General features: G+C 38.4%; 2 protein-coding genes across 2 annotated transcripts in view; both read right to left on the minus strand.

The window, feature by feature from the left end:
* Positions 1 to 25031, minus strand: part of LOC113929117 (olfactory receptor 2L5-like) — an 85483-nt gene that overhangs the window by 15560 nt on the left and 44892 nt on the right. Inside the window, exon 2 of the mRNA XM_027605755.1 lies at positions 19092 to 19313. The gene's annotated coding sequence lies outside the window, so the exon portion shown is untranslated. The remainder of the gene's footprint in view (positions 1 to 19091; positions 19314 to 25031) is intronic.
* Positions 5133 to 6978, minus strand: LOC113929119 (olfactory receptor 2L3-like). The gene is given in 3 exon segments (XM_035727455.1): positions 5133 to 5260; positions 5263 to 6065; positions 6968 to 6978. Coding segments are annotated over 2 exon segments (930 nt in total). The 5' UTR covers position 6065; positions 6968 to 6978.

The raw sequence follows: 25031 nt of genomic DNA on the forward strand, positions 1-25031 counted from the left end.
AAAGCATTTGAGACAGATGTGTAGTGTCAGCAAGGATTGTGTGCAGGTCTTCTATGAGAGGAGACCAGCAGCTGGAGAGAGCAAGGCCAGTGGAGTTGGAGGAGACAGATGCACAGACTGCAGGCAGGGGCACTGCAACAGTGTTATGAGGTCAGGTAGCAGATAGAAAAGTCCTGTTGCGGCGCCTGGGTGGCTCAGTTGGTTAAGCGACTGCCTTCGGCTCAGGTCATGATCCTGGAGTCCCGGGATCGAGTCCCACATCGGGCTCCCTGCTCAGCAGGGAGTCTGCTTCTCCCTCTGACTCTCTGACCCTCTTCCCTCTCGTGCTCTCTATCTCATTCTCTCTCTCAAATAAATAACAAAATCTTTAAAAAAAAAAAAAGTCCTGTTGCCTGCATGAAACTATTTGTTTATGCTGGGAATGGAGTAAGGAAAGCCACCTTCAAAGTTTTGTTGTTGTTATAGTTGTTGTTGTTGTTGTTTTTTACTGGAGAAATCTCCCAAGGATCTCTGACCCTCCAGAACATGCTCTGAGATCATTAAGTTAGTATCTCTTCCATATGCCCCAAGTGTTTTGCAAACTGTTTCTTCTGTGCTGTATCTCTTTGTTCTGTCTGTTGTGTGGTCTCTTCAAAGGCATAGAATCAGCTTCTTCTCACCCTACTTGTTCTCCCAGATCTGATCCCACTGAATATTAAAGTTCTAAGTTTAAATGCTGGTTTTAAGAGCTCACAAAATCCGGCCCCTTTAGTTTTCAAAACCAAATGTTATGGGTATTTGTTTTCCCTCTGTGGACCGTCCATATGTATGGGTCTTTTTCTCTCCCCTATAAGTGCCCTCAGTGTCCCTCACTCACATAGACAGTCCTGTGGGTCTATTTAGCTCCCAACAGCACCTTTGCCCCTCCTACTTTATTTGATGTGGTCTCTTCTTTACATTTAGTTGTAGAGTTTGTTTTGGCAATGTTTGGGCCATTTTATGGATTATTTACACTGATGTAAGTATTACCTAGTTGTATGCATGGGATGAGGTGAGCTTAGGGTCCTCCTAATCTACCATTTTCCCTCAAATCCACAATGACAAATTTTGGAAAAAAAAAAAAAAGCCTCAAGTTCTGTTCAACAGGGAGATGCAGGAAAACTCTGAACTTACCTCCTCCTCTCCTCATGAAATCTACACCTATATATAGAACAATTCCTACTGAAGAACTGAGGGCTGAGTGAACAGCATCTACACTTAAAAAAATAGAGAGATCACATACAGAATGGAAAGAGAGATGGAGACTTGGTAACAAAAGGACCTTCCCCCCAAGCTGAGAAATGCTATGGACAGGGATACTACTAAGGGTCCTTGAACAGACTTGTCTGCCCTGCGGCACAGAAAGAACCCACAACTTAAAAGCGCAAATAGAATGTCAAATGATGTGGGACCATCAAGCAGATGGTTCGGAAAGAATTCCTGAGTCTTTTTCAGTGCAAAAAGGTGCTTTTATTAAAGAGTAGGGACAGGACTCATGGGCAGAAAGAGTTATACTTGTGATTGTGAGGAGTGACTGATTATATATTTGTTAGTGAGTTTGACTTAAAGATAAGTAAGTCTCTAAGGAATTTGTGTGTTGAAAGTGAGCTTTACAAGGGCCTTGGAGGTCTGGTTATTGTCAAGATCAGGTTACCATTCACTATGTAGTAAACCATTAGTCATGAGACCCTTTAGGAATGCCATCTTCTGCATGTCTTAGGTGTATATTAGTGGACCACATGTTGTAAGATGATTCGTTGTGGTTATATTCTTCCTGCCTTTGTTTTCCGCATCACAAATGATTCAGGACTTAATTTTCCACAAATAGCAGGGGAGGTGCTGAAACTGTCCTTGGCATGGAGAGGATGTTGAACACCAAGGTTTACATTCTCCTTCCAGCTTAATAGCATGGACAGTAGCAAGGTTCATGCCCTATCCTGCCTGCCAATTAAATGAGCCATGTCTCTTATAAAAAAGGCAAAAGATAATAAGTGTTGTTCAGGATGTAGAGAAAAGGAGATACTTGTGCACTGCTGCTGGGAATGTCAATTGGTAGAGCCACTATATGAAAGAGCATGGGAGTTCCTTAAATAATTAAAAATAGAAATAATATATGATACTGCAATCCCAGGTATATATAGATATATACCCAAAGGAAGTAAAATCCATGCTTTGAAGAATATGTGCACTCGTATGATTATTGCAGCATTATTCACAATAGCTAAGATGTGAATAACCTAAGAGTTAATCAACAAAGGAATGGATAAATATGGAATATATAAGAGCCCTGAAAAAGTTATTACTTCCATTTTTAACAACATATATGAGACTGGAGGACATTATGCTAAGTAGAATGAGTCACATGCAGAAATATAAACAGTGCCCAATTACACTGGTGAGTGGTATCTAAAATAATCGAACTCTTAAAAGTAGAAAGTTAAATGGCAGTTGTCAGTGGCTGATGGGAAGGGGAAATGTGGGGAGATTTGTGTCAAAGGCTATAAAATATCCATTATGCAAGGTGAATAAGTTCTGAAGATCGCATATACAGCAATGTGAATATAGTTAATGATACAAACTGTGTTATACTCTTGAAATTTTCTATTAGAGTTATTTTATTTATTTATTTTTATTTTTCAGAGAGAGAGAAAACAGGTGTGCGTGAGTAGAGAAGGGGGACAGATGGAGAGGGAGAGAGAGAATCAGAAGTAAGGGGCGCCTGGGCGGCTCAGTTGGTTAAGCGTGTGCCTTCGGCTCAGGTCATGATCCTGGAGTCCTGGGATCGAGTCCCGCGTCGGGTTCCTTGTTCAGCGGGGAGTCTGCTTCTCCCTCTGACCCTCCCCTGTCTCATGCTCTCTCTATCTCTATCTCATTCTCTCTCTCAAATAAATAAAAATAAAATCTTAAAAAAAAAAATCAGAAGTAAGCTCCACACTCAGTGCAGAGCCCAACACAAGACTCAGTCTTACCACCCTGAGATCATGACCTGAGCCAAAATCAAGAGTCAGTCATTTAAACAACTGAGCCACCCAGGTGCCCCCAATTTTTTATTTAATACAGGTTTTAAATAAATAAACAAATTTGCATATTTTGAAATGTATATTTCTTATATATTCATCACAAAGAATAGACCATTAAAAAAAAACACTGAGAAGCCTTCTTTCAACAGGACTCTTGTTTCAACAGAAAGTTTATAGAACATTAACAATTCTTTCCTGTCTGACTTCTCCCCTGACATGTCTTAGAAAACAAAATTTCCTGATGTCTATGCTAGTACTAAATAGTCACTTCCTTGTCTGACTCTCAAGTATGGGAAAAGCATATATTCATACTTCCCATTATATTATTTAACTTCAAACTTTTATTTTGGGGTAGGTCTCACAAAAAGCAAGGGATGTTTGTATCCAGTAAGCAAACAGCACAGGAATAATAAATAAAAATTTATTGCAATTCACCCTGTTTTCAGAGGAGCCCATCATATGATTTTTGAGCTGTGAATGGTGTGAATCATAGAAACCATTCTTAGGGACATGTTGGATATTGATTTTGGTTGTGAAGTCTCAAGAGATCATTGTGCCAGCATTTCTGGATAATCTGAATGTCTTTCACTCTTTTTAATATAATATTTTCTGCTTAAGTTTTGCTGAATTTATTTCTGTTAAGAGATCCCTTTAATCACAGAATAGTTCAGAAATCTCAGAGGTTCACTTAGTTTTAGTATAAAAATATCCAAATTCGGGGCGCCTGGGTGGCTCAGTTGGTTAAGCGACTGCCTTCAGCTCAGGTCATGATCCTGGAGTCCCGGGATCGAGTCCCACATCGGGCTCCCTGCTCAGCAATGAGTCTGCTTCTCCCTCGGACCCTCCCCCCTCTCATGCTCTCTCTCTCTATTTCATTCTCTCTCTCAAATACATAAATAAAATCTTTAAATATATATATCCAAATTCGTTGTATATCTTCTAACATGTGGATCTTCTATTTTGGGAAAAATAATTACCATTTTTTCCAATTCTAATATAGCAGTCATCCATCACTGTGATGCTTTAGATAATACAGGGTTTCTTACATGTTTATTCTTCCTTATTTACACCTGACCTCATAAAATAAAGAGTATAGTAGAATTATCCCATAAACAGTGAAGGCCATTCATCTATAGTGTTCAAGTGTAGAGCTAAGCTGAAGGTAATGGGAAGACCTCTGTAAGCCAGAGACTAAACAGGTCTATCTATTAATAATAGTGATGCAGAGAGGTTAACACCATACCAACCCCCAAATCTGGTTCAGTGGAATTATAAGAACACTATATGTATAATGAAATGCCCATAACAAAAATTATCTTATGAAATGGTAATACTGGCTGTTGGGGATGTACAATTTGAATATTTGGAGGGATGACTGAGGAGTGGCTCAGATTGATTAATCTGCACTCAACAGTATACAACTCCCCTGAATCCTTTTAGAAAATGGTTCTCATTCTTCCATAGTTCATTTTGCATCTCCCCAATAATAATTATTTAATTATTTGTCCTGACAGGGTAGACCTGTGATAAACTGCTTTGTCTAGTTACTTCCAGGGCCCTGCTCATAAAATATATAAACTTGTATTTCCTCTTTAGTGGTGTGAGAATATCTAATGCAGAACTCTTTGGCTAATCTCTATATCTATCACTTCTGAAAATTAGGAAAGCAAAAAATCACTATTTACTAGTTAAGTACAAACTATAATAGAAATCAAACTCATTAAACCTGATAATGTTATAACAGTTATTGTTCTTTCCCCCTATTTTATCCATTTGGGGAGATATGCTAAGTATGTTAGAACTATTATAATGAATAATACCATCAACTTGGACTGTTTCTATTATCATTTCAATGAATTAATAAAATCTCATTGCACACAATTAAGGGAAATATATGTTCTTTACATTTATTGAAAAATTGCTAGAAAGAAAACAATAACACTGATTGAGAATATTGAATTATTTTGTCAAGTATCAATTATTTAAATTGTCTAAATTAATGTAGTCTCTGTCTTCAATCCTGGAATGACATTGTTCTTGAGGGTAAAAGGTGAAATTGATGTACTTCTAAGGCCACGGTAATGAGAACTTTGTCTACATTTCTACAGAACCAAACCTCTGAATCACTCTTCTCAGGGCCCCCATCACCTCCTTGTTTCTCAGGCTGTAGATGATCGGGTTGAGCATTGGGGTCAGGATGGTGCAGAAGACAGCCAAGACCTCTCTGTGGGAGATCGGAAGGATCTTGGGCGTAGATAAGTGTAAGCAAAGGGTGCATAATAGAAAGTTACGACAGTGAGGTGGGTGTTGCAGGTCGAATAAGCCTTCTTCCCTTCTGCTGAGCACATGCGGCAGATTGCAAGGATCACATGGCCATAGGAACATGCAATGTCAATGAAAGGAAACACAAGGAAAGGGGTGGTGCTCACAAACCATGTGTACTCAGAGACTCGGGTGTCCATGCAGGCCAGAGTCAACATGGCGGGGACATCACAGAAGAAATGGTTGATGGCTCTGGCTTGACAATAAGGGATATGGAGGGCACATACAGTGTGGGCACAGGAGTTGATTGAGCCCATTATCCAAGATCCTGTTATCATCAGCACACACACTCTTTTGCTCATATGAATGGGATAGTGAAGAGGAAAGCAAATAGCCACATAATGATCATAAGCCATAGAGGCCAACATTAATCCTTCTGCACTAGCTAAAGTCAAGAAGAAGAAGCTCTGAACACCACACCCAATGAGTGAGATGGACTTGTTTCCAAAGATATAATCAAAGGCCATCTTGGGGACAATGGTGGAGATGTAGTTCAGGTCCATGAGGGAGAGCTGACTAAGTAGAAAATACATGGGTGTGTGGAGATAGGTGTCCAGGAGGATAAGGACCATCATGGACACGTTGCCAAACAGAGCCAATAAGAAAATAAGTACAGTGAAAATGAAAAGAAACAGGCCAATTCTTGATGGTGGAAAGAACCCCAATAATAGGAAATCAGTCAATGTTTGGTTGTAATTTTCCATTTTTTTAAATTGCTTTTCATGAAGAAAGAGAAAAACTCATCTGTGGTAAATAAATAAAATGTGAGGTTTTTATCATTTTTTCAAATTATTTTGGTCTATTTGTGAAATTTTCGTAAAATACCCAGTTCCTTAAATAAATATTCAATGTTTCTTATTTTGAGAAAGAATTTCTATGTTGTTTCACAAAGTCACAAGTTGAGACGGTAAGCATTTCCATTCAAAATCTACTGTAAAGAATCCATGAAATAATAAAAAGAAAAAATCTATATCTACCTGAATATGATATGAATAATTTGATGCCCTTCATAAATTCATGTATCAAAAATATTAAATTTTAATTAAGCATAAGCATAATTTTTATTGAACTCAGACTGAGCACAAGTTGAATCACAATTCAAATGAATATGGGTTTGGCTCATTTGTATTTTTTATACCATTTATACTAGGACTTCATTAAAATTAAATCTCCCTAGCATGAATTCAATCATACCCACTAAATGCTTATTTTAATGTTGACAGAGTAGACAATTTTTGAATGTATAAAGAAATAATTAGATTAATGCTTGCCCATTTCTTCTGCTTCTAGCCACTGAAGTAAAAATAACTAGCCTATGCATAGTCTATTTACAAAAACTCTCACCTGTGTTGATTACTTTCAACCTCCCTGAAAACTTTGACATTTAAGCATTAGCATTAATTTCACTGCGCATAGGGGAGAATTCATGGCATCTGTCTGAAGTGACATATTGGATGAGAGACAGAACATGTTTTGCTCCTGGGCCATTCACATATGTGGAAGGAACTTTGTTAACCATCTCACTAACATCCTGGATGAGGGTCAGAAATCATATCAACTTGACAACAATCTGAGATGTGTATCACCATCAACAGTTGTAACATAATGGACATTCATAGAATTTAAGTAACTTACCCTGAGCTAAAAAGATATGTTTATCCTTTACCTTAGAAGAAGCAATGATTAGGAAAGAAGGATTATTTATGTTAGTCACCCCTTACTTCCAATAAAGTAACTATTTAAACAAGAATTCTCTATTCCTACTAGGAAGCAGATGATGACAAATATATTTGATAAATTATTTTATGCCCAAATTATATTGTTTTAGAGATTAAAGTTACACATTTTACATCTTCTCCTTAGAGACATGTTTCTTCAGTTCTCCTGATTTTCCTGTATTCTCACTGGCTCCCTATAACAACCCAGCAGTTAACATCTGGCCTCTACTAAATGGAAGAAGGGAGGCCTCAGAATATCATTTACCAATAAATAATAACTCAAGAGATTCTCTCCTCCTCCCCTTCTCCCTCCTATTCATGCTCTCTCTCAAATAAATGCATAAGTTCTCCAAAAAAGAAAGAAGAAGAAAAGAAGAAGAAGAAGAAGAAAAAAGAAAAGAAGAAAAGAAGAAGAAGAAGAAGAACAACAACAACAACAAAACAACACAACAACCAATGTATAGCTAGGTCTAGAATCTGTTTTCTGATTCACTATGCCGAGATCTATGTCCAAGTCAAAACTGATTCAAAGTTCTTCCCTTCTTTTCTGGAGTGACATTTTAAGCCAGCAATAATTCTTACCAGAAGTTAGCCTGCTACAGCAAAGATAAATTATCTATAGAAATCTTTCATGCTTTAAGAAATCCTTTAAGATATCTAACCAGCCAAAGTTCATGTACAGATACCAAATATCCTACCCCCCCTTACAGTGTCTAATTATGTCTCCATGTATGTAGTCCTGTTTGATCTCCATTGTTCCACCAAAGTTTAACTCAGCCAGCCCCAACATAGCAGAAGCAAAGGGAACTTCTTACTTTAAACTCTGTATTCCTTGAATGATTTAAACATTTAAGTATCTCTCTTTTTTTAAAGATTTGTTTATTTATTTTGAGAGAGTGAGAATGAGAGAGAGAGAGTACATGAGAGGGGGGAGGGTTAGAGGGAGAAGCAGGTTCCTCGCTGAGCAGGGAGCCCTATGCAGGACTCGATCCCGGGACTCCAGGATCATGACCTGAGCCTAACGCAGTCACTTAACCGACTGAGCCACCCAGCCGCCCACATTTAAGTATCTCTTAAGTAACTTGTTTAAACAAGTTGCAATTTCAATAATTGGGTACAAACAGGTAATTTGTATTTGTGCATGTTTCCATAAAATTTCATGAATTAAAACTAATTAGAATCCGAAGGTTATACATACAGATGTGAACATGCACATAGATCATTAAAATGTAGGCTTCCTGGGGGGCAGAGAAAGATGGCGGTGTGTATGAGACCTGGATTTTGTCTGGTCCCAGGAATTCAGCTGGATAGGGATCAAACCATTCGGAACACCTACGAACTCAACAGGAGATCAAAGAAAATAGCAACAACTCTCTGAATGGAAAAGCGACCACTTACTGGAAGGTAGGACGTGCGGATAAGTGAATCCGAGGCGGTATTCGGGAGGATAGACCGCGGGAGAGGGGGCCTCTGTCAGCCATTGCTGGCAAGTGATAGAGCAGCGGAGCACAAAATCAGAACTTTTAGAAGTCAGCTCTCCTGAAGGATGTAGCTCCAGTGGCTAAGCAGGGGGTGGAACACTCGCTGGGATGGTGTGGTCTCAGAACCCTCTGGGTCACAAAAAGACTGGGGGTGACTGAGTGCAGCAGAGCTCCTGGGTATCAGAGCAGGGAAGATGGCTGCAGAGATGGAGCCGAGGTGTGGGCTATCAGCTCCTGGTTGCCACAAAGCATGATCCGCGGCACAGTCGGGCCACTGCTCCTACAGCAGGGACCCAACAAGCGGCAGATACAGGGAGACTCTCCTTCCTCCCCCAGGAGAAGCGGCACAGGAGTGCACCGCAAGGATCTGCTGGGTTTGGAGACTCCACACGGGGTCGGGTGCCAGAGATAGAAACGCTCAGTCACAGGCCGGGTGAGCACGGAGTGCGGCCGGAGACCGGGGAGATGGGAGTGATTGACTGCTTTTCTCTGGAGGTGCACTGAGCAGTGGGGTCCCAAGTTCTCAGCTCCTCCTGCACAGAGATTGGGAGGCCACCATTTTCACCGTCATCCTCCAAAACTGTATGGAATGCTTGAAGGAAACAAAAGCTCCCGGGAGCAAACCCGAGCAGATTACTTAGCCCGACAGGCAAGGGCAGGGCAATTCCACCTCCGGCAAAGACATTTGGGAACCACGGCAACATGCCCCTCCCCCAGAAAGTCAGCAAAAACAGCCAGCCAAGACCAAGTTTGCGGATCAGGGAGAATAGCAGAACTCCAGCACTAGGGGAATACTGCACAGAGAAATCATGGCTTTTTTCCATGATTCTTTAGTCTTTCAAAGTTAATTTTTTTAACTGCCCTTTCTTTTCATTTTTTTTTAATTTTTCTTTTTCCCTTTTTCAACCAACATCTTACCAATCCCTTTTTAAAAAGATATTTTTTATTTTTCATTTTTAGAGTCATATTCTATCGCTTCATAGTAGTTAACCTTATTTCTGGTATATATATTGTTCTCTCATTAAAATTTTGAGATACAGTTTCTTCTAACAGATCAAAATATACCCTAAATATCTAGTGTATGGTTTTGTTCTACACTCCTGCCTGATTGCATTCTCTCCCTTTTTTTTTAAATCCTCTTCTTTCTTTTTTCAACCAACTTTTTATCTTATCAATTCCTTTTATAAATCTTTTATAATTTTCATCTTTACTATCATATTCCATCCCTTCATCGTATTAACCCTTATTTTTGTACATACATAAGTTTTTCTTTCTTTAAAATTTTGGGAGGCACTTTCTTCTAAATGACCGAAATATGCCCAAAGTCTAGTGTGTGGCACTGATCTATGCACCAGCCTGATCATATTTGATCATATTCTGCTTTTTTTTGTTTTATTTTTATCTTTTTCTTTTCTTTTCCTTTTCTTTTTTCTTTCGTTCCCTTTCCTTTCCCCCAGTTTCAGGTCTTTTCTGATTTGTTTACTCTATATTTTCTGAGAACGTTGTTACCCTGTTAGCATTTTGTTCTCCCATTTATCTATTCTCCTCTGGACAAAATGAAAAGATGGAAAAAAAATCACCTCAACAATAAGAACAGGAGGCAGTACCGACTGCCAGGGACCTAAACAATATGGACATTAGAACGATGTCGGAACTAGAGTTCAAAATGATAACTTTAAAATACTAGCTGGGCTTGAAAAAAGCATGGAAGATATTAGAAAAACCCTTTCTGGGGAAATAAAAGAACTAAAATCTAGCAAAGTTGAAATCAAAAAGGCTATTAATGAGGTGCAATAAAAAATGGAGGCTCTAACTGCTAGGAGAAATGAGGCAGAGAGAGCATTAGTGATATAGAAGACCAAATGATGGAAAATAAAGAAGCTGAGAAAAAGAGAGATAAACAACTACCAGACCATGAAGGCAGAATTCGAGAGTTAAGTGATACCAGAAGACAAAACAACATTAGAATAATTGGGATCCCAGAAGAATAAAGGAGAGAGTGTCAGAAGTTATATTGGAGCAAATTATAACAGAGAACTTCCCCAATTTGGGGAAGGAAACAGACATCAAAATCCAGGAGGTACAGAGAAACCTTCTCGAAATCAATAAAAATAGGTCAACACCCCAACGACTATAATAAAGCTTACGAGTCGCAGTGACAAAGAGAAAATCCTGAAAGCAGCTCGGGACAAGAGATCTGTAACCTACAATGGTAGAAACATTAGATTGGCAACAGACCTACCCACAGAGACCTGGCAGGCCAGAAAGGACTGGCATGATATATTCAGAGCAATAAAATATCTATATAAAAAATATCTATACTATATACTATATCCAGCTAGGCTGTCATTGAAAACAAAGGGAGAGATCAAAAGATTCCAGGATAAACAAAAAAAAAAAAAAAAAGGAATTTGCAAACATGAAACAAGCACTACAAGAAATATTGAAAGGGTCCTCTAAGCAGAGAGCCTAAAAGCAACATAGACCAGAAAAGAACACAGACAATATACAGTAAGAGTCACCTTACAGGCAATACAATGGCACTAAATTCATATCTTTCAATAGTTACCCTGAATGTAAATGGGCTAAATGCCCCAATCAAAAGACACAGGCTACCAGATTGGATAAAAAAACAAGACCCATCGATATGCTGTCTGCAAGAGACTTATTTTAGACCCCAAGACACCCCCACATTGAAAGTGAGGGGGTGGAAAACCATTTACCATGCTAATAGCACCAAAAGAGAGCTGGAGTGGCAATTCTTGTATCAGACAAATTAGATTTTAAACCAAAGACTGTAATAAGAGATGAGGAAGGACACTATATCCTACTTAAAGGGTCTATCCAACAAGAAGATCTAACAATTGTAAATATCTATGCCGCTAACATTGGGAGCAGAAAATTATATAAGCCAATTAATAACAAATCAAAGAAACACATTGACAACAATAAAATAATAGTGGGGGACTTTAACACCCCCCTCACGGAAATGGACAGATCATCTAAGCAAAAGATCAACAAGGAAATAAAGACTTTAAATGACACCCTGGACCAAATGGACTTCACAGACATATTCAGAACATTCCATCCCAAAGCAACGGAATACACATTCTTCTCTAGTGCCCATGGAACATTCTCCAGAATAGATCACATCCTAGGTCATAAATCAGGTCTCAAATGGTACCAAACAATTGTGATCACTCCCTGCATATTTTCGGACCACAATGCTTTGAAACTAGAACTCAATCACAAGAGGAAAGTGGGAAAGAACTCAAATACATGGAGTCTAAAGACCATCCTACTAAAGAATGAATGGGTCAACCAGGAAATTAAAGACGAAATAAAAAAAATTCATGGAAACCAATGAAAATGAAAACACAACTGTTCAAAATCTTTAGGATGCTGCAAAGGCTGGCCTAAGAGAAGAGTATAGAGCAATAAATGCCTTTCTCAAGAAACAAAAAGGTCTCAAATACACAAACTAAGCCTATACCTAAAGGAGCTGGAGAAAGAACAGTAAACAAAGCCTAAACCCAGCAGGAGAAGAGAAATTATAAAGATCAGAGCAGAAATCAATGAAATAGAAACCAAAAGAACAGTAGAACAGATCAACAAAACTAAGAGCTGGTTCTTTGAAAGAATTAACAAGATTGATAAACTTATCAAAGAGATAAGTTATCACTTATCAAAAAGAAAAATGACCCAAATCAACAAAATCATGAATGAAAGAGGAGAGATCACGATCAGCACCAAAAAAATACAACCAATTATAAGAACATATTATGAGCAAAACTATGCCAGGAAATTAGATAATCTGGAAGAAATGGATGCATTCCTAGAGATGTATCCACTACCAAAACTGAACCAGGAAGAAATAGAAAACCTGAACAGACCTATAACCACCAAAGAAACTGAAGCAGTCATCAAAAATCTCCCAAAAAACAAAAGGCCAAGGCCAGATGGCTTACCAGGGGAATTCTACCAAACATTTAAAGAAGAATTAATACCTATTCTTCTGAAACTGTTCCAAAAAATAGAAATGGAAGGAACACTTCCAAACTTGTTTTGAGGCCACCATTACCTTCATCCCCAAACCAGACAAAGACCCCATTAAAAAGGAGAATGACAGACCAATATCCTTGATGAACATGGATGCAAAAATTCTCACCAAAATTCATCATCATTAGCCATCAGGGAAATTCAAATCAAAACCACATTGAGATACCACCTTACACCAGTTAGAAATGGCAAAAATGGACAGGGCAAGAAACAACAAATGTTGGAGAGGTTTTGAAGAAAGGGGAACCCTCTTACACTGTTGGTGGGAATGCAAGTTGGTACAGCCACATTGGAATACAGTGTGGAGGTGCCTCAAACATTTAAAAATAGAGCTACTCTATGACCCAGCAGTTGCACTCTTGGGTATTTACCCCAAAGACACAGATGTAGTGAAAAGAAGGTCCATATGCACCCCAATGTTCATAGCAGCAATGTCTGCAATAGCCAAACTGTGGAAAGAGCCGAGATGCCCTTCCACAGATGAATGGATAATGAAGATGAGGTCCATATATACAATGGAATATTACTCAGCCATCAGAAAGGATGAATACCCAACTTTTCCATCAACATGGATGGGACTGGAGGAGATTATGCTAAGTGAAATAAGTCAAGCAGAGAAAGTCAATTATCATATGGTTTCACTTATTTGTGGAACATAAAGAATAGCATGGAGGACATTAGGAGAAGGAAAGGAAAAATGAGGTGGGGGAAATGGAGGGAGAGATGAACCATGAAAGACTGTGGACTCTGAGAAACAAACAGGGTTTTAGAGGGGAGGGGGGAGGGCGCATTGGTTAGCCTGGTGATGGGTATTAAGGAGGGCACATACTGCATGGAGCACTGGGTGTTATATAAAAACAATAGATCGTGGATTACCACATCAAAAACCAATGATGTATTGTATGGTGACTAACATAATAAAATTTAAAAAAATACTAGCCAATAGGATACAACAGTCCATTAAAACGATTATTCAGCACAACCAAATGCAATTTATCCCTGGGTTGCAAGATTTGTCAACATCCACAAATCAATCAATGTGATACAATACATTAATAAATGAAAGAACAAGAACCATATGATCCTCTCAATAGATGCAGAAAAAGCATTTGACAAAGTACAGCATCCTTTCTTGATCAAACTCTTCAGAGTATAAGGATAGACTGTACATACCTCAATATCATAAAAGCCATCTATGAAAAACCCACAGTGAATATCATTCTCAATGGGGAAAAACAGAGAGCTTTTCCCCTAAGGTCAGGAACACGGCAGGGATGTCCACTCTCACCACTGCTATTCAACATTGTATTAGAAGTCCTAGCCACAGCAATCAGACAACAAAAGGAAATAAATGGCATTCAAATCAGCAAAGAAGAAGTCAAATTCTCACTCTTTGCAGATGATATACTTTATGTGGAAAACCCAAAAGACTCCACCACATAACTGCTAAAACTCATACAGGAATTCAGTCAAGTGGCAGGATATAATCTCAATGCACAGAAATCAGTGGCATTCCTATAAACCAACAACAAGACAGAAGAAAGAGAAATGAAGGAGTCGATCCCATTTTCAATTGCACCCAAAACCATAAGATACCTAGGAATAAATCTAACCAAAGAGGCAACGAATCTGTACTGAGAAAACTATAAAATAATCATGAAAGAAATTGAGGAAGGCACAAAGAAATGGAAAAACCTTCCACGATCATGGATTGGAAGTACAAATATTGTGAAGTTGTCAATGCTACCTAGAGTAATCTACACATTCAATGCAATCCCCATCAAAATACCATCCACTTTTTTCAAAGAAATGGAACAAATAATCCTAAAATTGCTATGGAACCAGAAAAGATCCCGAATAGCCTGAGGAATTTTGAAAAAGAAACGCAAAGCTGGCGGCATCACAATTCCGGACTTCCAGCTCTATTACAAAGCTGTCATCATCAAGACAGTATGGTACTGGCACAAAAACAAACACATAGATCAATGGAACAGAATAGAGAGCCCAGAAATGGACCCTCAACTCTATGGTCAACTCATCTTTGACAAAGCAGGAAAGAATGTCCAATGGAAATAAGACAGTCTCTTCAACAAATGGTCTTGCGAAAATTGGACAGCCACATGCAGACGAATGAGACTGGACCATTTCTTTACACCACACACAAAAATAGACTCAAAATGGTTGAAAGACTTCAAGGTGAGACAGGAGTCCACCAAAATCCTAAAGGAGAACACAGGCAGGAACCTCTTCGACCTCAGCCGCAGCAACTTCTTCCTAGAAACATTGCCAAAGGCAAGGGAAGCAAAGGCAAAAATGAACTATTGGGACCTCATCAAGATAAAAAGGTTTTGCACAACAGAAGCAACAGTCAACAAAACCAAAAGATAACCGACAGAATGGGAGAAGTTATTTGCAAATGACATATCAGATAAAGGGCTATTATCCAAAATCTATAAATATCTCTTTAAAGTCAACAACCTAAGAACAAATGATCTAGTCAAGAAATGGGCAGAAGACATAAACAGACATTTTTTTCAAAGAAGACATCCAAATGGCCAAAAAAACACATGAAAAATTGCTCAACATCTCTCGGCATCAGGGAAATCCAAATCAAAACCTCAATTGTATATCACCTCACACCAGTCAGAATGGCTAAAATTAACAAGTCAGGAAACGACAGATGTTGGCGGGGATGTGGAGAAAGGGGAACCCTCGTACACTGTTGGTGGGAATGCAAGCTGGAGCAACCACTCTGGAAAACAGTATGGAGTTTTTTTCAAAAAGTTGAAAATAGAGCTACCATACGATCCACCAATTGCACTACTGGGTATTTACCACAAAGATACAAATGTAGGGATCTGAAGGGGTTGGTGCACCCCAATGTTTATAGCAGCAATATCCACATTAACCAACTGTGGATAGAGCCAAGATGTCCATCGACAGACAAATGGATAAAGAAGAGGTGGTATATATACACAATGGAATATTATGCAGCCATCAAAAGGAATGAGATCTTGCCATTTGCAATGATGTGGATGGAACTGGAGGGTATTATGCCAAGTGAAATAAGTCAATCAGAGAAAGACATGTATCATATGACCTCACTGATATGAGGAATTCTTAATCTCAGGAAACAAATTGAGGGTTGCTGGAGTGGTGGGGTGTGGGAGGGATGGGGTGGTTGGGTGATAGACATTGGGGAGGGTATGTGCTATGATGAGCGCTGTGAATTGTGCAAGACTGTTGAATCACAGATCTGTACCTCTGATTCAAATAATACACTCTGTTAAAAAAGAAGAAGAAGGGGCGCCTGGGTGGCTCAGTTGGTTAAGCGACTGCCTTCGGCTCAGGTCATGATCCTGGAGTCCCAGGATCGAGTCCCGCATCAGGCTCCCTGCTCAGCAGGGAGTCTGCTTCTCCCTCTGACCCTCTTCCCTCTCGTGCTTTCTATCTCTCATTCTCTCTCTCTCTCTCAAATAAATAAATAAAATCTTTAAAAAAAAAAAAAGAAGAAGAAGAAGAATATAGCAGGAAGAGAAGAATGCAGGGCGGAAATCAGAGGGGAAGATGAACCGTGAGAGATGATGGACTCTTAAAAACAAACTGAGGGTTCTAGAGGGGAGAGGGGTGGGGGGATGGGTTAGCCTGGTGATGGTATTAAAGAGGGCACGTTGTGCATGGAGCACTGGTTGTTATAATGATGTAATGTATGGTGATTAACATAATAATAAGAAAATAAAAAAAATAAAATAAAATGTAGGCTTTTTTGTATTGTGTTTCGGGTTCAATTGATGCTGCTACATTTCAAAAGTAAATTGCACAAATTTTGATGTCAAACATTGATTTTATCTGTAGTATTGTCACTTATAAGACATGTGATATTGATCTGGTGAATTTACCTCTGTATGCTTGTAGCATGCAAATCAAACAGGTATAAAAATTAAATTAGGTGCGGGCATCAGGGCACCTTAGTCCATTAAGTGACCAACTCTTGATTTTGCCTTAGGTCATGATCTCAGCATTGTGAGATCCAATCTGTGGGCGAGGTGGGCTCCACACTCAGTGGGAAGTCTGTTGGAGATTTTCTCTCCCTCTCCCTCCACCCCTGAAACCCTGTCCCTCTGCTCACTAGCAGAGGCACATAATCTCTCTCTTAAAAAAAAAAAAAGAAAAAGTAAAATAAATTAAAATAAGTAGGTAATATTGAGGGCTTAGCTTAAGTTACCAGTAATGTACGCGTTCCTAACAAAGGGGTGGGTGTGGGGGTGGAAATTGCCCTCTCCTCAGGGGACATCATGCAATGTCTAGAGAGGTGTTTGGTTGTCATTACTGGGGGTGCTACTGACATCTAGTAGCTGCTCCTAAATATTCTACAATGCACAGATCACTCCACAGACAAAGAACAATCTGGCCAAGAAAATTATTTTTGTTGATGTTGAAAAACAAAATTAATGGTAGCTTGGGTATCTTTTCCATATTTATGTTCTTCATTTGCACATTCATCACCTACTAAGATTTTGCAATGATATTTTTTACCATTTTCTTTCTGTATACTCACATTTTAATTTCACAAAAGCAATGCCAGGTTGTCTGTGCAGTTACCATTATGCCAATTTCACTAAAGGTTTAGTGAGTGCACAGGGCAAAAGAACAGTAAGAGTCAGCACTAAGGTAAATCCCTCGGCACCATGTAACCACGTCTCCCTCACTGACAGAATTCCACAGAGGAAGCCACACCCCCTAGTTCATTTGTTGAGGACTTGACTCTGTGTGTTATCTTGATTCCCTGGATCATCTGCGCATCTCAGTTGAATCCCTTTCTCATATGAGTGGACATTGCTCAAGCCTGTTTCAGTAAGTCTTAGTCTGACCCTCGTCTTTTCCAATGTAGACATCGTGTTTGTAAATTGTCTCTGAAGACAAAGAAAACAAACACAAAACTGATGTCTGTGCTTTTTCTCCAGGCAATCTGCCTAACGTTCTTGTTTAAAAAGCCATCAGTGTTGACACCCCCTGGAAGCTTATTCTGAACTCTGTCTCTTAACTGACCCCTTGAATGGCAGCAGTGTTTCCTTCCAGACATGCAACCACATTGGCAAAAGTATAACTGAAAATGGAACTAAAATGTGTATAATCATATCAGGTGCATATATGTGACCATCTACATTGCCTAGAGTATAAAATCCATAAGAAAAAGTCTCATTACAGACATTCTCACATTTGCTATCACCTTCATCTGCGCCACGCTAGAGATTCTGCAGAAGGCTGTAGCCACATCACACCATTGAAAATTACCTGGCGTTCCATTCCCCGAGTTGTCCAGTGTGTTAATCTTACATTTTAATTCTATCCTAAGCATACCGTTATATGAATTTATTTGGTCAGCTCAGGATAAATACATTTTTCTACCACTTATCATTCTATTCTAGTTCACCTATACTTTTATTTTAGTATCCGTCACCCATCTCATCAGGCTTCAAGTGTCTCTATTTCTTGGATGTGGCAGCCTTGAGGGTAGGGCTGTGTCTTACTCCCCACATTCAGGTAAAAATTTCATACATAATATCAACCACTTCATTATTTTTCACTAGGATAGATTATGATCACAAAAGTTACTCCTGTAATTGAAGATAATGTATGTTTTATCCATAAACAGAACTTTGTCTTTAAAAAGTTCAGAAGTGGGGCACCTGGGTGGCTCAGTCCTTAGGCGTCTGCCTTTGGTCATGATCTCAGGGTCCTGGGATCGAGCCCCACATTGGGCTCCCTGCCAGCCGGGAGCCTGCTTCTCCCTCTCCCACACCCCCTGCTTGTGTTCCCTCTCCAGCTGTCTCTCTGTTTCAAATAAATAAATAAATAAAATCTTTAAAAATATCTTAAAAAAATAAAAATAAATAAGTAAATAAAAAGTTCAGAAGTATCCATCTGGTTCTTTGAATTTTCTCTTTTAAATTCTGTATATAGTAATTTATACTCCTTATAGCCCAAGTACAATTTTCTTTTTGAAGTCTTCTAGTTAATGAGATGTGAATTCATCAGTAACTTATCCCAGTGCTTACCAAACAGCAATTCTTATGTAATTGTATTCAAAGTGTTCCTATAGCATTTGCATGTTCCTCCACAAAAACACAAGTTGGAAACAGAAGGTCACTGTCTTTCTCACTTCTGGGCAGTTCCACCTGGATTTTCTGAGCAAACTTTCTGGAGCAGTTTTTCTGCTTTTTATTTTTTTATATTTTTTAAAAAGATTTTATTTATTTATTTGACAGAGAGAGACACTGCGAGAGAGGGAACACAAGCAGGGGGAGTGGGAGAGGGAGAAGCAGTCTTCCGGCAGAGCAGGGAGCCTGAAGCTGGCCTCCATCCCAGGACCCTGGGACCATGACCTGAGCCGAAGGCAGACACTTAATGGCTGAGCCACCCAGGCACTCCTCTAGAGTAGTTTTTCTGCTTTTTAAAAACTACCAACTCACCTCTCAATTCTGTACTTGACGTTTCAGATACATCCATGACATCTGCAGTGGTGACTGTAGGATTCTATACTTGGAGGTTATTCTGAACATTTGTTGTTTTGGTTGTGTTCATGTGGCAATGCCCCCTGAGAGTCACTAATAATGCAGGATGGCCTGAGGCCAACCTGGGGGGAGGGGTAATGAAAATTTCCCAGATGTTTTCACAGAATTTTCTGTCAGATCCTGGGGGGAAAGCCAAGAGGTATTGATTTTAACATTTATTACTATTGAAAAAAATCATTTTATTAATTTTTTCTCTATTTCTGTATTTCACATACTAACATCTGGTAAGTATATAGTCATATTGTATCCACAAATACTACTTATTTTCTGGGTTTTATTAAATTAACCAGAACATCTAATAATTTAAAATAAAATGGGATGAATGTAATTGAAGAAACATAATTTGACATATATAATACATATACACATACTTACATACCAAAGTTTATTAAATTTATTAAATTAGTTTATATTATATGTATAATTTATTTGGCCATATTTTTCATTTTTTCATTTTTTTCATTTGTAACTTTCACACAATTTGGGTGATATATTTTATTATTAATATTATTATGTCATGTTAATCACCATACATCACATCATTAGTTTTTGGTGTAGTGCTCCATGATTCATTGTTTGCGTATAACACCCAGTGCTCCATGCAGAACATGCCCTCTTTAATACCCATCACCAGGCTAACCCATCCTCTCACCCCCTTCCCCTCTAGAACCCTCAGTTTGTTTTTCAGAGTCTATCGTCTTTCATCGTTCATCTCCCCGTCCAACTTCCCCCCCTTCATTCTTCCCCTCCGGCTATCTTCTTCTTTTTTTTTTAAAACATAGAGTGTATTATTTGTTTCAGAGGTACAGATCTGTGATTCAACAGTCTTGCACAATACACAGAGCTCACCATAGCACATACCCTCCCCAGTGTCTATCACCCAGCCACCGCATCCCTCCTACCAACCCCCAACACTCCAGCAACCCTCAGTTTGTTTCACTATATCACACTTAAAGGGTCTATCCAACTAGAAGATCTAACAATTGTAAATATCTATGCCCCTAACATGGGAGCAGCCAGTTATATAAGCCACTTAATAACAAAGGCAAAGAAACACATCGACAACAATACAATAATAGTGGGGGACTTTAGCACCCCCCTGACTGAAATGGACAGATCATCTAAGCAAAAGATCAACAAGGAAATAAAGACTTTAAATGAAACACTGGACCAAATGGACTTCACAGACATATTCAGGACATTATATCCCAAAACAACAGAATACACATTCTTCCCTAGTGCCCATGGAACATTCTCCAGAACAGATCACATCCTAGGTTACAAATCAGGTCTCAGCTGGTACCAAAAGATTGGGATCATTCCCTGCATATTTTCAAACCACAATGCTCTGAAACTAGAACTCAATCACAAGAAGAAAGTCAGAAAGAACTCATACATGGAGGCTAAAGAGCATCCTACTGAAGAATGAATGGGTTAACCAGGAAATTAAAGAAGAATTAAAAAAATTCATGGAAACCAATGCAAATGAAAACACAACTTCAAAATCTTTGGGATGCAGCAAAGGCAGTCCTAAGAGGAAAGAATATAGCAATACAAGCCTTTCTCAAGAAACAAGAAAGGTCTCAAATACACAACCTAAGCCTACACCTAAAGAAGCTAGAGAAAAAACAGCAAGTAAAGCCTAAATCCAGCAAGAGAAGAGAAATAATGAAGATCAGAGCAGAAATCAATGAAATAGAAACAAAAAGAGCAGTAGAACAGATCAATGTAACTGGGTGATATCTTTTTAAAAATAGCAAAAGTTTAGGTCGTTCAAATGTACAAACCTCTAGGAATAAAGTAAAGAGATTATATGTTATTAAGATTTTATTTTCCATTCTGTTAAAATGCCAGCTAAAATAACATAATAGGTATAAATATCAGAGAGAAAGTTTATTCACTGCAGTTGCCATATATTAATACAATTTTTACTCCAGATAATACCTATCTGTTCTTAGTGTTTACATGTTTCCAACAATACAATTAACAGTAATGTTGATTCACTGTATCAATCAAAAGTATGAAAAAGAAAATTTTTGAGTTTTTGGCAAAGAAAATTATCTCAAATCAAAGTGTGTTGAATTTGCAATCCAAGGTAGTTGGACAAACATTCTTTTGTGAAGATTAAACACTTGATTTTTCATATTGAAAAAAAAAAAACAGCCTTGGACACACAGAGCCCAGTGTTTATTCTATCTTTCTGAGAGGACAAAAGAAAGAAAAATCTGTGATTAAAATTTGTCAAGAACTTTCATTTGACCTATAGAAGGAAGTTAAGAAAATTCTATGAAGAAGATACTTTACACTCTGCTTTAACATGACCCCTGGTGGTCTTAAGCACAGTTATTGGGGATCTTAGATAAGCAGCTCCCTTTGGATGAATTTGGGGATGCTAACCTGGGGAAGCCTGTGGTCTGCATCTAAGAGCAGAATCATCTTGAGGAAACCACAGTGGACACTGTACAGGGTGGCTATAGAAGACTGGACAGGCCAGGATGGCTATGTGTCCTCAGTTAGCAATACAGCCTGGAGAATGGCATAGAGTTATGACTCAGGCCTGGTTGACAGCTGGAGCAAACAGTGGAGGGAGGATAAGGCTGAGCTTGGACGGCACTTGGTACCAGTGAAGGGCAAGGTGGAGGCTAATGCAACATGTCTGAAGAAATGCCAAGACACTCTTACACACTTCCTTATCCCCCACAGTGCATGGACTGTGCGTGGAGAGCCAACACTGAGGAAGACAAGACAGGGATGCATCAAAGTCTGACTCATTATCACAGTTAGGATAAATACACCGAAGGGAGCTGTGAAAATCAGGGAATGGTTTCAGACCAGAAAACACTTTTCTAAGTGCAGTCATAATCATGAGACCCTTCAAAAAGGTCACTCCTGTACCTTCACTGAGTCTCAGGAAGAAAGCGGAAAAAGGGAAGCAGAAGATTCTTGATATAATAGAGTATAAACTTGGACTGACAAATTGTATATACAGAAATACGTCAGTCCCTTGAAATTTGAATTTAATTATTTTTATTTTTTCTTCTGTGAATAGAAGTAAGGTCTCATAGAATAAGATTAATTCAATTATAAAGAAATAAATTAGTATTTCAGTATATGACACTGGGGAAAACAAGAAGTAAAATAGAAATGAAATCAAAATGAACAAAATACAAATTGAAACCTGGATAATCTTATTACCTGTGCTATTTCCAGACAGTAGACTCAAATATAAAAATACTATATCTCTTCACATATGAGTAATTTCAGCCATTCTTACATAATCTTTAAATTCCAGTTTGTATTTTCACAGGAAAATCTCAAAGTCTCAAAATATTTAATTATAAAGAAAATCTATATTACTTAGGAATTTATATATATTTTTGCAATAAACTGACTTGTTCTACATTGTCTCATTATAAATATATGCAGAAGATACTGTGCATATAATTTTTACAAGTTAAAAATAAAACAATCAATAACAGCACCATGTATTTTCCTTAAGCATATCACAGAATTTGGCATTATGGTGAATCATTCCTACTACAAGTTAACAGATTATTAGGAGAAAATCTGATAGTATGTTATGCTGTAGTAGGGTAATCAATGTAACTATGACAATAAGCAACTTCAGTGTCTTAAGATAGCAAAGTTTTCATGTATTTGATGAGGCACCATGACACAAATGGGGTTGTCTTTTTTTTGCAGCTGTGTCCTGGATCACGTGATCGCCAATGTCTCCATGGAAAAGTCATAGATAGATGGCTAGAAATGATTTTTTCTCACACCCAACCTCTTTCGCAAAGATGTAATCATATGGTTACAATACAAATACAGAAGCTGAGAACTATAAAAATCACATGGGTATTTGTTAAGCACTGTCTTTAGTACATATGGTGCATATAATCTAAAATCAACTAAGTGGGCAGATTTACTGTTAATGAAGAATGATCTTGTTTCTAGTAAAACAGGAAGGTAATAAATCTAGGGCTTATTTACTCATTTTTTTTTCCCTACCATACATGTGTAGAATGATGTGTCTTCAAGTGAGATTTTAAAATGTATCTACAAATGTGAATGAAGAGATGAGTATGGGTGCATAAGCAGAGAGAAGACATAGATAATATTCACAGATAACACTTATAGAGAAAAATTATTTAAATCCTCAAAATACCACTGTGAGAATAGTACTATTTTGTAACAAACTACAGGTGGTGAAAAGGACATACTAAGATTAGACAACTTATCCAATCTAATTGTATTAGATAGTGGTAAAATAATGAATTGATCCCTTACACACTTTATCACTAAACGAAACTAGACAAATCATAGGTATCTTTACTGATTACCAGTTTTCTAATTGATTCTATTATCCATTCAGAAGGTTTTACACTACTACCCTGTTACTCCTTGAATTTGCCAATTCATAGCTTGCATATCTTAACAGAACCTCTAGCAGAGGTGATAATCAGGGACAGCAGAGACTTAAGAATATTGGCATTACTCAAGCTGGTGCAACCCCTCTGGAAAACAGTATGGAGGTTCCTCAAACAGTTGAAATTAGAGCTACCATTCGATCCAGCAATTGCACTACTGGGTATTTACCCCAAAGATACAAATGTAGGGACCCGAAGGGGCACGTGCACCCCAATGTTTATAGCAGCAATGTCCACAATAGCCAAACTGTGGAAAGAGCCAAGATATCCATCGACAGATGAATGGATAAAGAAGAGGTGGTATATATACACAATGGAATATTATGCAGCCATCAAAAGGAATGAGATCTTCCCATTTGCAATGACATGGATGGAACTGGAGGGTGTTATGCTGAGTGAAATAAGTCAATCAGAGAAAGACATGTATCATATGACCTCACTGATATGAGGAATTCTTAATCTCAGGAACAAACTGAGGGTTGCTGGAGTGGTCGGGGGTGGGAGGGATGGGGTGGCTGGGTGATGGACATTGGGGAAGATATGTGCTACGGTGAGTGCTGTGAATTGTGTAAGACTGTTGAATTGCAGGTCTGTACTTCTGAAACAAATAACGCAACATATGTTAAGAAAAAAGAAAAAGAAGAAGATAGCAGGAGAGGAAGAATGAAGGGGAGTAAGTCAGAGGGGGAGACGAACCAGGAGAGATGATGGACTCTGAAAAACAAACTGAGGTTTCTGGAGGGGAGGAGGGTGGGGGGATGGGTTAGCCTGGTGATGGGTATTGAGGAGGGCACGTTCTGCATGGAGCACTGGGTGTTATGAACAAACAATGAATCATGGAACAGTACACCAAAACAAATTATATAGTATATGGTGATTAACATAACAAAAAAATTTAAAAAAAAAGAATATTGGCATTACTATTCCTGTCCTTATTGGATCTGCTGTGATGAAGGTTTTGTGTCATGAACTAGAAAACCTCAGACAGAGAATGCAGGGTTAAAGGCATGGCTATCAAGATAGTCTTTTTACTTAAATGGCTGACTGTTCTCCCATCTGAAACCCATGAGACTAATTAATACACATTTCAGAACTTGTATCCCCAGCAAGTAACTCAGAGAATTAATGCAGTTTTCTGTACCTGTTTCTTTGGTTGCCTTAAATATTATGACTTTTCAGGATTCCTTTATAAATGACATTAAACTAAGACAGAAACCTACAAGTGTTGAAATTTACCTAAAATTTTCAATCAGAAAATGATTAGGCCAACTGGTGGTCATTTTTCAATTCACACTATTAAATTTTCAAGGAAGACAACAGCAACAATCAATAATACCATTAATGAGAGAGTTACTCAAGGGTCTGGTTCCTATAAGAAGATACCAAGCCTCAGGGATTTTAATCCTGT

The sequence above is a fragment of the Zalophus californianus genome, chromosome 5 (genome assembly GCF_009762305.2).
Source record: "Zalophus californianus isolate mZalCal1 chromosome 5, mZalCal1.pri.v2, whole genome shotgun sequence".
Classification (NCBI taxonomy): domain Eukaryota; kingdom Metazoa; phylum Chordata; class Mammalia; order Carnivora; family Otariidae; genus Zalophus; species Zalophus californianus.